Here is a 14,372-nt window from a genome sequence, read left to right on the forward strand (position 1 = left end):
TTCATGGCAAGAATGCAAAATTAAGAGTCTGCTGAAGCAGGACTAAATCCATGCTTGCATCTGATCCTTTTAGTGCCTCTTTCCAAGTTAAAAAACAGGCTTTCCTAGCATGACAGGTTTTTGAGAGTAACCTGACCATTTTGAAGCTGCTTAGGCTTTTGCCCAAGGTGAGTAAAACGGTCAGCCTCGGGGCTCTGCCGCATTATGCCCCTGAGAAGCGATGGAGTAGTAGGCTAAGCAGCATCAAAGAGTCTGTCACCCTCACACTGGAGATGGTTACTGAATATATTTGCAGTCTGGTAAGCACTGAGCTCAAAATGATCTCTTGGGTGTACCCCAGCATAGTAATCTCTATCTATCCATCTATCCAGCCATTCCTCTATCTGTGGCCAAGCAGGCACCCAGCTCAGTCAACCATACCTTAAAACCACCTTTCAAGTCTCTTAGTGACACTCCAAACCTGGTTGTTCTACCTCTCTCCTAAGCCACAAAAATTCAATGCTTCCTCTTGAATGTGCTTGTCTTTGCCTGACCATCACTTCCTCATCAACACAAAGCAGAAGGAAATCATCTAATTAACACACACTCAGTAAGTAACCCTGGAACAGCTGAAAAACAACTCTGAGGCACAGAAAACAGCTCTGTCCCTGAGAAGAAGGTTGCCCTACTTTTATAGAGTTATATTGCTTCATAAAACACCCCCTGAGCCTGGGGGGATATTTAAACTCCAATGTCAGGCTTTTCCATTTTCTGGCCCAGTTTTAGTGATTTATTCCATTACGTACTTTTACGTGAAACCTACTGGCAAATACTGCATGGAAACCTCGCTCTAATGACCACTTTGGCTTCTTCCCTGGTTTTCTCTGACTTAACCTCAACTTTGTGCCTCCTTCAGTTCCTGTTTGCCTTTGATGTCATCAGACAATGAGGTCCACAGAGGACGCTTTGGCACGGCTGTGCCCAGCTAATGCCATTCAGTTGGATCTTGACAGCTTTACTGCAAAGGCTTGCAAAAGCCAGCAGTCAGAGCTAAGTCCAAGTAAAAGTCTGCCAAAGTCCACAAAAAAAATTTTTCAGGTCTTATCCTTGAGGATAACCAAGTAACACAAACAAGACTAAAGCAGCATGTTCTGCCAAACACCTTAAGAGAAAATGGCAGAAAGGTTATATAAACCAAAGGAATATTTACACTAGGACACAGACCCAAAAAAAAGTACAATAAGCCATTGTTAGTTACAAATCATCTTGAAAAGTACATGCCAACATGGACACTAATGGCACGGAGGTACTACGGCCTCGTTCCCTGGTACAATACCCACAGTATCTCCAAGTCAGGAACATTTGCCTTCAGCCTATTCTTCTAGCCCGACAATTCAAAGAGTGATTTTTCCAAACCAATCCAAATAATTGTGTTATTCTCTAGTAAACTACAATGGGACATTGAACCAGGGAGGCGCTAGCTGTAGTCCAGAAGAAATCCTTTAACCCTGAAATACTGGACTTGCGATGGCTTTGGTGGCCTGGTACGGAGCTAGTGGTAGTGGCTGTACCTATGTTGCCAACAGATGAAAGGCAGCCCCTAGGTCGCCCTACCTCCCTGCCATCCATACGGACACCAAAGTGACAGCAATTGCATCAATAGGTCCTGAGCTCTTCAGCCTCAAAAAAGTAGGCAAAACATGACTATCAGGCAGAACAGCTTTCCTATGACTTGTTATATAGTCAGTTAAAACTGGTCACAAGTGAACCTCTGCATCCTTTTCCTTCCCAAATGGCTTTAGAAGGCAGGCAGCTTCAGTGACGTACCAGGGCTGTCCCCCACCCCAGGGGTGATTTCTGCCCACCAGTCCCAGAGATATTTTGTTGCATTAATCAATCAAGATATTTCATGAGTGGACACTTCTGCTGTCTGTGACCCTGTAGGGAGCTCGACATGCCCCCCTCCTGTGGATTATATCCTATAACAGCACTCAACACTGAGGACAAATTCAGTGGAGACAGGCTGGGATCACCTTTCCTGACAGCAGCTGCTACCTCTTCCATGGGACAAGCCACACAGGCAGTGGGAACCAGGAGCAGGGCACCCCTTGGCTAGGCACCCAGTTTCCCTGTCTAGCCCATAGCAAGAAGGTGCTCTTCTTGAGAGCAAACCACCACCCAGGTCCTAGACTTTGCCCTATGGAGGAGGTGGACCATGCCCTTGAGGTGAATGTCTCCCTGCGCTGACTATAAAGATGGAGTCCATGATCAGGTCATACAGAGATATTAGTGGTTAGATGAGGCTAATACTGACAAGAAGACTCTGAGGAATAAGGAAGCGCCTGGGAGCTCCAAGGGGAGGCCAGGGCCTCATCACAGCAGGGATAGCACTGACACATGGCAGGAAAAGATTCACCCACATTGTTTGGTAGAGCAGAACATCAATAGAAAAATACACGTGCACAACTAGAAGTACCGTGTTAGGGAGGAGAAGGGGCAGAAGGGATGAGACGTGCCATTCAGAGACATGTTGCCAAGTGAGTTTATTGAACAAGCGTTTCAGGACCTAAGGAAATGAGACAAACTGAAGGAAAGTTGCTGGGGAAGATCAGCCCATGGGAAGTCACATACAAGGGAGCTTGTTTTCCTGGGCTGGACTCCAGCACAGACTTAGCATTCAGTCATACTCATGAGGTTGAGAGTCCTATTGCTTTTCCTGGTGAGAAAAGGAGAGAGAAGGATTAGACACAGAGCATATTTAGTGCTGAAGACTTGTTCCTCACTTCACTGACCCAGGTGTTGGCTTAGTGTTGACTGGAGATAAAGAACAGTCTCAAAAGCCCAAATACTCCCTTTCATTATTATCATTAAAGCAAAGATGAAAGGTTTCACACATTTGACACAATCCAGTGTCTTTGGTGAAGTACTTTCCACATGCTCTGATGAGCTTGTGGGACAGTTTACGTGCTGGTGAAAATGAGTATAATATCTTTGAAGTTAACAAACAGGAGGGCATGTACAGATCACAGAAATGGGCTCTTCCCATTTTCCCTTAAAATGCAAAAAACCCACCCCCTTGCACAAGTCATGGTGCACTGAAAATGTCCAGTGTATGCCCATAAGCAGTTAGTCAAAAACGTATTATGAAACCAGCCCTGCATTCGTAGTAGGTACAGGAATTGATCATGAAAGAAAGGGTTTTACTCTTGTACGTACAGGTAGGCGTTGCAGAAAACACATCTGTTGCCGTATGTTTTGCCATCAGAGCCGCAGTGGGGCAAATATTCCATGGTGCAGACAGAAGAGACTTCTTGGAAGTTCTTGCAATGCTCCTGCACACAGAAGATAGACATAAGTCTCTCTGCCTGAGAGCAAACTGTGGCCCCCCAGCATAAAGAATGACACCCCACTGAGAAATGAAACTGTCTGTAACACCATAATAACTAACTCAGAAGCTTCCTCCTGGTGGCAGATGTGATCTTGTACTATTTCTGCTCACCGCCACATTTTTTCCTGCACTGTTACAGAGCAATGGGATGGACGTTGGCAGTGTGAAATTCCCAAGGGATCTCCTCAGGTCTGCATACCATCGCTCCCCGATTTGTAACAAAGAGCAGAGGACAGTCCCTCATGAGTGTAACAGACACTGGACCTCACTCTTTGTTCCCATCCTTTCCCACTCACTTTTGTAATATCCTCTTCACAGCGTCCATTCTTTCTTTTGCCAAGATTGGTCTGATGGTCCCTGGAGGAAAGAGAGACCATCATTAGCCGCAACCTTCCCCATTACAACCACAGTGCAAGAACAAACCTCACTCCCACATAGTGCACAGGAGATTTTCAGATAAACTAGCTTACCATTACCTGCACAGCACTAACAAGAACATGCCCTTATAGACCAGGCACTTGTCTTTTGGAATAATGCTCTCCCCAGCTGATGCATCTCCCTCTGTGGGGCTCTGGGGTTGAATGCCCATGTGTCCTGGTTTTGGCTGGGATAGAGTTAATGTCCTTTCTAGTAGCTGGTATAGTGCTGTTTTGGATTCAGTGTGAGAAGAATGTTGATAACACACTGATGTTTTCAGTTGTTGCTAAGTAGTGTTTAGACTAAGTCAAGGATATTTCTTTCAGCTTCTCATGCCCAGCCAGCAAAAAGGCTGGAGGGGCACAAGGAGTTGGGAGGGGACACAGCCAGGACAGCTGACCCAAACTGGCCAAAGGGGTGTTCCATACTATGTGACGTCATGCCCAGTGTATAAACTGGGGGGAGTTGGCCTGGGGTGGGGATCGCTGCTCGGGAACTATCTGGGCATCAGTCAGTGAGTGCTGAGCAATTATATTGTGCATCACTTGTTTCGTATATTCCAATCCTTTTATTATTATTGTCATTTTATTATTGTTATTATTATCAATATTCGTTTCTTCCTTTCTGTTCTATTAAACTGCTCTTATCTCAACCCATGAGTTTTGCCTTTTTTTTTTTTCTGATTCTCTCCCCCATCCCACTGGGTGGGGGGGAAATGAGTGAGCGGCTGCGTGGTGCCTAGTTGCTGGCTGGGGTTAAACCACGACACCACGTCAAACACCAACAAGGGCAAGCAGAAAAACAGGGGTAGACAGACAGGACCCATCCAGCACAGGGATTCAGAGAGAGCCCTTGCACATTACTTGGCACTCACAGATCCAACCACCACCACTGCAAATTCCCCAGGGAGAAGGACAAGTACTTACAGGTTGTGGGCACACAGCATACACTCACTGGCATAAGTGACACCATCGGTACCACAGATGGGATCGTAGATCATCGTGCAGGCCATCAGCTGTCTGCCGTCCTTCAGCGTGGTAGTTGGGTACTGGCTGCAGTCAAGCTGGGGAACAAAGACGGCAAAAGCTCTGGCATGGGCTCTGCTCTCTGCAAGGGTGCCCAGACACAACCCCCCCTGCTTATGCCCCTGCCTTTTAGGATCTGCCATAGGACAAATTATGGTTATATATCGACTCATTCTTCATGGAAAGCTAGCAATTTCCTTTCATAGCCTTATGCTGGAGAAGAATGAATCAAGGCTTGAAGGTAGACATTACTCATTCAGCTTTGTATTTATCATGATGCCCCTATACCTTGGTGAACCTACCGGTATATTACAAAATGCAGCTCAAAAATAATCTGCAAATCAAAATGGCATGATTTATGCCCTTCCTGCAAGAGGGCCAACTGTGATCAAGGTGTTTTTCCTGGCCCACAAGAATGGAAGGGAGATGTGCTGACAGGACTTTTGTTGCAACGGGATGGCTCCAAGTGTTGAGAATCTGCCAGCAGGACTGACAGCAGTTGAAGCTGATTTATACCAGTTGAAGAACTGGCTTTGCATTTTAGCAGTCCCAGTTTCTCCAGTATGAGCTCTTCCTCCCTGATTTATGTATCTCACCCAGTCTGAGCACAGAGTGTACTCAGGAAACAAAGGAATGACATTTCATAGTTTGTTTGTATAGAAAAGAAATATCTGACTCAGGATGTTGACCCCTTCAAACACATGCTAATGAGATGGCTTTGTTCTTCTATTACCCAGTGAGTGTAAATAGCTTAGAGCTGGCCAAATACAGTTAATCTGGTATTTTTACAAGATTCATTGTTGGTATACATCAGATTACATTGCATTTACAGAAAAAAAAAAAAAAAAAAAAGAGAGAGGGGTTTGAATCCCCTGGCACATTCAAAACACAGGCAATTTTCTAATCTTTGCAGAACATCCTTTTGTAAAATGCAAGCATCCAGAAGGCACTGGGTACCCTGGGTCCTCTGCGTCCCCTTCCCATGTTGCCAAAACAGACTGCTAAGTTCCTGCAGCAGCTATGATAGACCGCTGTGGGAAAGGGATTTCTTCTTGTAAAGCCTTAAATCCTTTATGCTGCCTGTCTCATGACTAATTCCTCACCTGTCCTCTCCTCTTTCTTTTCCTGACTGCGTGCAGAAAGTGCACAATGTTCCTGCTGCCAGGAGGGTGATACTCACCCGCAGAAGGAAGGATGGCACAAGCTGTGACTCCCAGTGGAGGCTACACCACCAAAACCAACCAGCGTTTATTTGAGTTATGCAATCAGCACCAGCTCAAGCTCTTATTTTTCTTTAGGTTTTACTTACTTGGGGAACTTCCTCTGTGCACCTTCCATCATGCTTCTTGGCAACATTGGTTCCAAATTCGCTGGAAGAGAAAGCAGAGTTAAAAATGCTCAGCAAGTAACTCTGTTGAGCTCTCAGGGGGTGACCTCCAGGGCTTACATATTATGGGCACACAGCACACAGTCATTGCTGTAGGTGACACTGTCTGTCCCACAGATCTCGTGCAGGATGAAGGGGCAGGCTGCGATGGCTTCGCCAGTTTTAGTATTGGTCAGGTATGTGCTGCAGTCAACCTGGGGAGATAAAATAACAATGCTGGGTCAGCTTCTGGGAAATGGAAGAGTGCCTCATCTGCAGTCTGTCCACTCTGATCCTCCAGATTTTACAGGTTTCTACCACAGGAAAATCAGAGGGTTTTTTAAGTTTAGTCTTCCATTAGAAATGAATTAATTAATTGTAGTTGGGTTTGGTATTGTCTGCTAACAGAGGGAAGAAAGGAAGAGCTGACCAAAAAGATTATTTTCCTAGAGTAATATGTATGCAAGTTTTAAAACAAGCATTTAAGCCAAGGAACCTGATTTTAAGTGTTTGACATTAAGTCCAGCTTGACATAGTTAACTAAATCCGAGACTTTGTTTCAGCTTTTTCAAAACAGCAGCAGGAACTGTTTCACCAGCTCCTTTTGCAAAAATATTGACAATATATAAAATCTAACGGTTTAAATATTTGAGGATAATAGACAAACACTTATTAGAAGTCAGTCTACACTAGCTAAGCATCACTGACACTTCACTGTCATTTTGCACAGTTTCCCCAATGGAGTGTTTCTTATTACCCATATTTCCCACATGGTCCAAGAGCAAATTAAAGCAAAGACAACATTTTAACAATGTCTCTTCACTATAGAAAATATATTACGGTCCCTCAGGATGCATGAAATTATTTTTGGTGCTTTAGAGCTGCTCTGCATAAGCAGAATAAATGCATTGAGATGTTATCAGCACATACTGTTACTGTGCAGGATAATAAAGCTATTTCTGCATGCATACCTGAGAGCACATTTTTCCTGGCTGACCAGAGCATGAGGATTTTTTAACCTGCTTGTCTAGTGCAGTGGAAGTCCTAGCACTGAATGAATACACAGACACCTAGCACAGCCTTCTCTCTTTCTCTCATACTGTGCTAAAATGGGCTGCATGGTTCTTGGGCCGCCTCTGATGATTTCTGTTCAGAGATCTGCAGTACTGGGACATTCTGTTTCTGAAGTCCCGGCCTGTTCCCGTTCTCTCTTGCCCTCGTGTACAGCACATTGGCGGCAGCCACTGTGAGCAGGTAGGGAGAACCACAACACCAGCACGAGCCCCGCGCATCACCCCTCCAGGCATCCAGGAGCATGGCGGGTGCACTGAGCCCAGCCAGCGTCTTCCTGGAGACTGGAGAGAGAGTAGGAGATGGCACTTATTTTATAGCTAGTTACACTTACAGGAGTACTTTTCTCCTTGCATCTTCCCTCATGGCTTTTCTTAACGTGAGTCCCATGTTCTCTGAAAGGGAGAGGTTGGCATTAGCATGCTCACTGACTAAGCCCTGTGACACCCAGGTGCCACAGAAAGAAAACCAAACTCATAGCCAATATATATGATAAAGGAGGTATCCGACTGCCTAATGAACCACCTTCTCCCAGTCATTAGCAAGTGTAATCCTAAGTGGTAACAGACCTATCAGGTCTCCTCACTGTGTGCTATGCAGCAGTCCCATCCATTCTTCCCTCAGCCCAAATACCACAGCCCTCATAGTGTGCTCGGACTGAGAGTTGGCTCTCCCACAGCTCCCCGGAGGAGAACAAACAGAACATCAAGGAACAAAATCAAGATGACAGGGCTTCAGGAGGTTGAAAGAGAAACAGAAAGAGATATATAGATATGTTGGCATCAAAAGAAAAGCTGTATGAAGCACTAACCATGGCTAGTCAATCCAAAAGAGAATCCTATGTACGGTACTTACAGGTTATGGGCACAGATGCCACATTCGTTGTCATAAGTAAATCCATCTGTGCCGCAGACTGGGAGCAGGATCCTTGGACAGCGTATCTGGGCTTTATCAGCCTTAATCATTCTTGATGGGTATTGACTGCAATCGATCTACAAAAAGCAGGAGTGTCAAACCTGGGCAAGTTCTTGTTCTCTGAGAAAAACCCCAACATAACCTCCTGCCACATCTGTTATGCTGGGATGCTGAGACAACACTAGTGCTAAGACTCGGTTCTCTCAAAACCAGGCTGCGTCAGTTCTGCATGAATCCTCTTATGCACAGAGGGAACTGCACAGCACTGCATGGTTTGTGAGATGCCAAACCACTAGGGTAAGTAGCTCTGTCAATCCCTAATGCAAGGTATGCCAGAAAAGTAAAAACAGAGAAGAACATAGTCCCCTTTTCATTCTGCAGTGTGAATATAAACGAAACACCAAAACAGTGAAGGAATTTGGACTTTGCTGACAATGCATTTGAAGAGCATCCTCAAAGGAAGATCTAAGCCCAAACTGACCGACTTTCACATTTATGCGTTGGCATGTCCTAGACACCAGCTCTGGGATTTCTCGGCTGATACACTCACATCAAAACTTCAGGTGTGCTCCATATACCAGAATATATCCCCACCCCAAAGGTTGGTGTAGGTATGAATTCGTACTGAAAACTCTGAGCCTAGCTCCCGTGCAGCCCATCTGCCAGGACTGTGTGGGCAAGGAGGCCCCAGAGGACACCTGCCTCAGGACAGATAGGATTTGTAGGGATCCTCAACACAAGGGCCTGACAAGACTTAATAGACATGTGGAGAAAGCCAGGCTTCAGGCCAGCTCACTTTCAGAGTAGATGTAACCTCAGGGAACATTTCAGTTAATACAAGTAAGAGAAGAAATATGCCTTATATTGAATACTTACCTCAGAAGTCTCCTGTCTGCATTTTCCATTATGCTTTTTGCTAACATGGGTCCTGTGTTCTCTGGAAGAGGGAAACAATAAAGTTGAGGAACTAAATGCTTAACCTCTTGGTCTCAGTCACGTGTAAAATGAAGCAAATCACAGCTTCAGACTCTATGAGAGTGTATCAGAATAGCTACATTACTCATTAACAAGCTCATCACATCTTCTCATAACATGCAATTTAAAGCAATATTCTGAATTATTCCTTCCTCTGCTCAGTCACTGCCCAGCCCACAGAGTAATCCAAGGAGCTGCCATCTGACTCTTCAAGATTTCCCCTCATGAGCACAAAGAAGGTATCAGAAGGAAACTCAAGGTAAATCCAAAACCAATCCAGTTTTTAAGAGACTTGAAGAAATAGGCATAAGCAGAAATGCAGAAGGTTGGTTCTCAGGACTGCAAAGCATTGCTAGCTACTTAGGAGTGCTCTACGTATGGCACTTACCCATTGTGGGCGCAGATTCCACATTCATTATCGTATGTAATACCATCTGTGCCGCAAACAGGACTCAGGATCCTTGGACAAGATACTAATACTTTGCCATCTTCAGTGTTTCTTGTTGGGTACTTATCGCAGTCAATCTGTCAATAAGGAGAATGAGCTCTAGTGGAGCCCCTGCTATGTGAGAAAAATTGATGCAAAACCTTTTTGTCCTGTATCCCAGCCTCCGTTGTTTCTGCAACAGGACAAAGCTCTGATACACTGAAGCTAAATGTTCAATCAGAAGTTAGCTTTCTGAATATTATCCTAGTTCTCTAGGAGTCAAGAAAAAAAGACTATCTTGAAGAAGGGATCCTTCAAGCAGAAGAACATGTATAAAATTTTGGGCCCATTCTCATCAAGAAAAACAGTCTTGAATTTAGTGGGAAACATTTTTCACCAGCTGGAAATCTGACTAATACTGTTTTGGTTTGCATTGGTTTTCTCCCCACTTCTCCAGCTATGTGACTACTTATTACTTCAGATTCCCTGTAGTTAAGCACAGGGCTTGAAAAGATATAGAAAAAATGGTTATTTATCAGTTAGAGAATGGACTTTCTATATCCCAGAATTTTGGTGCTGAAATATAGAAGCTTCTCTTCCTGAGGCACCAGACTGTTGGCCTCGTACAAATATACAATAAATTATAAATATGTATGCTTAGTGCTCTTATGAGTCTTACTATGTCTGTGAGAGCAACCAGCCTGGGAGCTTTGACTCCCTGTTGCAAAGGGTGGAAGCGCTTGCGATCTCCAGAGAGAAAACTGCCAACCTGCACAGCATATTGGCAAGTGAAATCTTGGGTCCCCCCTTCCCCTGGGCACAAAAGCCAGCTTAATACATAGGGAAGCGAGTTCTGCAGCACCGACTCGCTGCAGCTTCTCTTTTCATATCCATCCCCTTTCTCCATCATCGGTTTGGTGTGGTATGCATGGGGTGACCCTCTCTTTGGAGCAGGGAGGATGCAAAACCCACCCTCACTGTGCATAAAAGCAAAGCATGGACTGTGACCCTCGTAAGCCTTGTCATATGGTCCTCTTGCAGTTTGCTAGGGAAATCGGTGGGATTATCAGGATTCTATTAACAGTCCCAAGAGATGGATTTTTGACTTCTATTGCACTTACAGTGCCAATATCCTGCTTGCATTCTCCATCATGTATTTTGCTAATGTTGGTGTGATGTTCTCTGAAAGAAAGAAAAGCTTTGGTTAGGGAGACTTGAGAATAACTTTTCCCAATACACTCTAGGCACCGGGACAAGAAAGCAAGGTCCCACCCACCTTGTGGGACACTACAACTGCTTGACTTGTCTGAATGCACCCCACAGATGGTAGCAGCAAATGCATGGTATTTCCATATCACATGGTAATTAAGCGTTAGGAGTAATTAGGTGTTACAAGTAACACTTTGATCTGTTCGTGGCTCTGCTCTGGGTCGTCCTCTGGTTCTTTTGTGATAACCCTCATGAGCACAGACAGTAAATGGGGAAGAAAACTCGGGTTGGTTGGAGAATTACAAGCAGCCAGCTCCAAAAAGACCTACAGAGACACCTGCATTAAGAAAGACTAACGTTTTACAGAAGTGCTTCTGAGAGCCTTAACTATCACTAATTATCTAGAAGGATATTCTATGCACAACACTTACGCGTTATAGGCACAGATCCCACATTCGTTGTCATAAGTGAAGCTATCTGAGCCACAGACTGGTTCCAGTATCCTTGGGCATGCTACCATGACATGACCGTCTATTACAGTTCTTTGGTACCTACCGCAATCGATCTGTAAAAATAGCAAGAATAGAGAAAAAAACCAAATGCATTTTCAATATAAAGATATAACACTTCTATGTAGTCTGCTTACTTTCCTTCAGCCTTTGGGGACAAATCCAGCATCAAACTAATTCCACCATCAAAAGTGGAAGCCAGAGTCAGTTCTGTGGGTATTCTCTCCTGCTGAGAAAAAATGGCATAGGAAGGAGGACTGCGATTTGGATTTTGTGAGGTCCTTCATAAAATCCTGCTGGAGCTACCCAGGTGGTGAGATCCAACCTTTAGCCAACACAACATTTTCATTTTATTCCCAATTACAGAGGCTAGAAGTCTGAATTAGAAAAGCACAGAGACATGGTACCAGATAGCCCATAAAAACCCTCTCAGCTTTGGTTATCAGATTTTAATTCCCTTTGGTCTGTACAGACCAGCTGTGCACATTCTGTTTTCCTCTTGTGTGGTGTTTGAACTGTCCCCTTTTACAGCCACCTGAAGTCTTCCATGGACTTTGTCTTACCATAATAGATTTCAACTCGCATTCTCCGTCATGCGCCTTCTCCACACTGGCACTGTGTTCCCTAGAAGAAAGCAGACCTGTGTCAGGGATCACAGAGAGCAGCATCACCTTGGTACTGGCAGCATCGGCACCCAGCTACTAATTCACATGCTCCTCTGCCCAAACCATCTTTGGGGGACGAAGATGCCACCCTTACCTTGAGCGCCTTGCCCTGAGTCTTCTGCTAGGTTTCCAGCAATACTCACGTGTTGTGGAGGCAGATCCCACACTCGTTGCTGTACGTGGTGCCGTCAGTGCCGCAGACTGGCTTCAAGTCCCTTGGGCAAGCTACCCAGACTGTGCCATCCTTCCCAATGCCACTAGAATACTGGCTGCAATCAACCTGCGAGCGCAGCACAGAATCAGCCCCAACGTTGGCTCCCTCATGGAAAGAAACCCCGATGCAGTCTCCCACCACCCCAGCCACAGCGCCTGCAGCTCCTGCCGAGAGGTAAATTACAGGTATTATTTTGAATCTGCTCAGGCAGTCAGGAGGAGTAAGTCTTCTCTACAGGAGTTTCTGGTTATGCTTTCCTGCCAGGGTCCAGGGGAGGCACGGCACGGAGGAAGGATTGCTGTGGGTGAGATGGTGCCTAATGAAGGCAGCTGGTAATTGGGAGCCTGGCAGTACACCAGAGCCCCTCAGCTCCAAATCTGATAGTTTCAAATCTTGCTGCATTCTCTGGTGAGTTACAGGAGTCACATAACTGCGTGGCAAGAACCTGCAGACTAAATCCATTGCACAGACCCTGCTGTTTTCCTCTCTATGACATAGATAAAGAAAACCTATGCAACTAACACAGTTCTGCAGGTCTTACTGTATAGAAAAAAATTACTGGAATCACAGTCTTTGATGCTTTCAAGCATATCATCTTAAGACAGTATTCCTCATGGGGAGGTAACCTGCTGCCTTTGGCTTGGAGTAACTAAATTATGTCTAAGAGTTAATATAATAGGATTGTACAATTACTTCTCGTTTTCTTTATTTTATTTAATGAACTGAAAATATTGTAAAAAATGGGGGATCTTTTACTTCCTCGTGAAATTGGCAATATCATTCAATCATGCACTGGCAAATATTACTTGAACAGCCAAGCTTTCATTAGATTTAATCCACTTGCTCATCAGGTAATTACATACTGTTTCTACTTTATCAGAAACCTGGAATAGAACAGAATAAATAGATCAGTAGCTCACCTCAACTCCGAGGGCAATACCTGAAAGAAAAAAAAAGAGACAGATAAGTAAATCAAATTATTGATATGCAGAGAAGATATATGTAAATCTTTTCATGAAACTTAAATTCAGCGACAGTTGTTAACTAGTTTATTTGGTTTAGGAAAACATGGAGTTTTACATTATGCCAGTAAATGGTCATAGGATGTATTAAAAGTTACTAAAAGTTTCATTGTACTTTTGAGGGGAGATAAAACAGGGGCGAACACATATATTAATCCACCCCTAAGATGTTACAGGGAAGCGATACAAGTACTTTCAATTCAGTACTCTTGGACTTTAACCTCTTCTAAGAGACTTCATATTTGACTTTCAAAAGTTTGGACATGCATGTTTAAGACGACTATCAACCACCGGCACTGTCCATCTCCAGACACGTCCTTCTCAGTTATCAGGAGCAGCACAGTAAACTTACAGAGCAATCTTGGAGGTTTGAGTTTGCATTTATATTGCTCACATGGATAATGATGCCATTTCTAACAGTTTTACTCTGCCCTTATACACAGTACTCCCATGTGCAAGCTCCTGCCCTGCACTAGGACTGCTCCTTCAGCAATTTGCTCCTATGAAGAAAGAAGATGAAAACAGTCACCTGTATGAGGTTTGCTGAAACCTCAGTCTTGAAGTATAACTTTTTGCTACACTCTCTCAAGAAGAATATTTCTTCACGGAATAAGTCTCTCCTCCATGTTACAAGACCCAAACACTTTTACTGAAATGAAAATTCAGCTCCGATTCAGGTAGATCTCTCTCTGCCATATCCCAGAAAATACTCACCTAAGCAGCAGCAAAGGGCTAGAGCAGCCTTCACGAAAACCCCTGTTCTCTTCATGGCAGACAGAGGTACCGCTCCAGTGCAGCCTGCTAGCTCTCTGTGTGGGAGAGGAAGATTGCAGGTAGGAGCAGGAATATATAGCACACCATGATACCAGGTGGTCCCACCTTATTAGGTAATGCTCCAAGCCTGTCATCAACATTCAAAGCCAAAAATATATTTACCCAGCTCTAGATTTCTAGCTAATGATTGACACAGGTGTGTATACCAGGAAGGGGCCTTTTGCATGGCTCGAGGGGAACGTGGAGCGTGCCAGGACCCCTCTCTTCCCGCATGGATCTGTCCCTGCCCTGGGCTGCCCCTCGCACGGCTGCGGCACATTGCAGGCTCACGTCTACCCTGCGACTGGTTAAATGCAATTACATCTTTCTCGCAGTTTTCAACTGAGCTGCCAGCTGATAGCCAAACCCCTCGTTAT

General features: G+C 44.6%; 1 protein-coding gene across 1 annotated transcript; it reads right to left on the reverse strand.

The window, feature by feature from the left end:
- Window positions 1–2,505: 2,505 nt before the first annotated feature.
- LOC128134322 (ovoinhibitor-like) lies at window positions 2,506–14,022 on the reverse strand. The gene is made up of 16 exons (XM_052771943.1): window positions 13,897–14,022; window positions 13,081–13,100; window positions 12,090–12,226; window positions 11,845–11,905; window positions 11,204–11,337; window positions 10,685–10,745; window positions 9,525–9,661; window positions 9,038–9,098; window positions 8,102–8,238; window positions 7,581–7,641; window positions 6,257–6,390; window positions 6,119–6,179; window positions 4,711–4,847; window positions 3,664–3,724; window positions 3,196–3,311; window positions 2,506–2,695 (listed from the first exon to the last, which is right to left on the reverse strand). Exons 1-16 carry the CDS (start codon window positions 13,949–13,951, stop codon window positions 2,650–2,652), a joined length of 1,419 nt encoding a protein of 472 aa, XP_052627903.1. The 5' UTR covers window positions 13,952–14,022; the 3' UTR covers window positions 2,506–2,649.
- Between the last annotated feature and the right edge of the window lie 350 nt (window positions 14,023–14,372).

The sequence above is a fragment of the Harpia harpyja genome, chromosome 20, assembly GCF_026419915.1.
Source record: "Harpia harpyja isolate bHarHar1 chromosome 20, bHarHar1 primary haplotype, whole genome shotgun sequence".
Taxonomy (NCBI): domain Eukaryota; kingdom Metazoa; phylum Chordata; class Aves; order Accipitriformes; family Accipitridae; genus Harpia; species Harpia harpyja.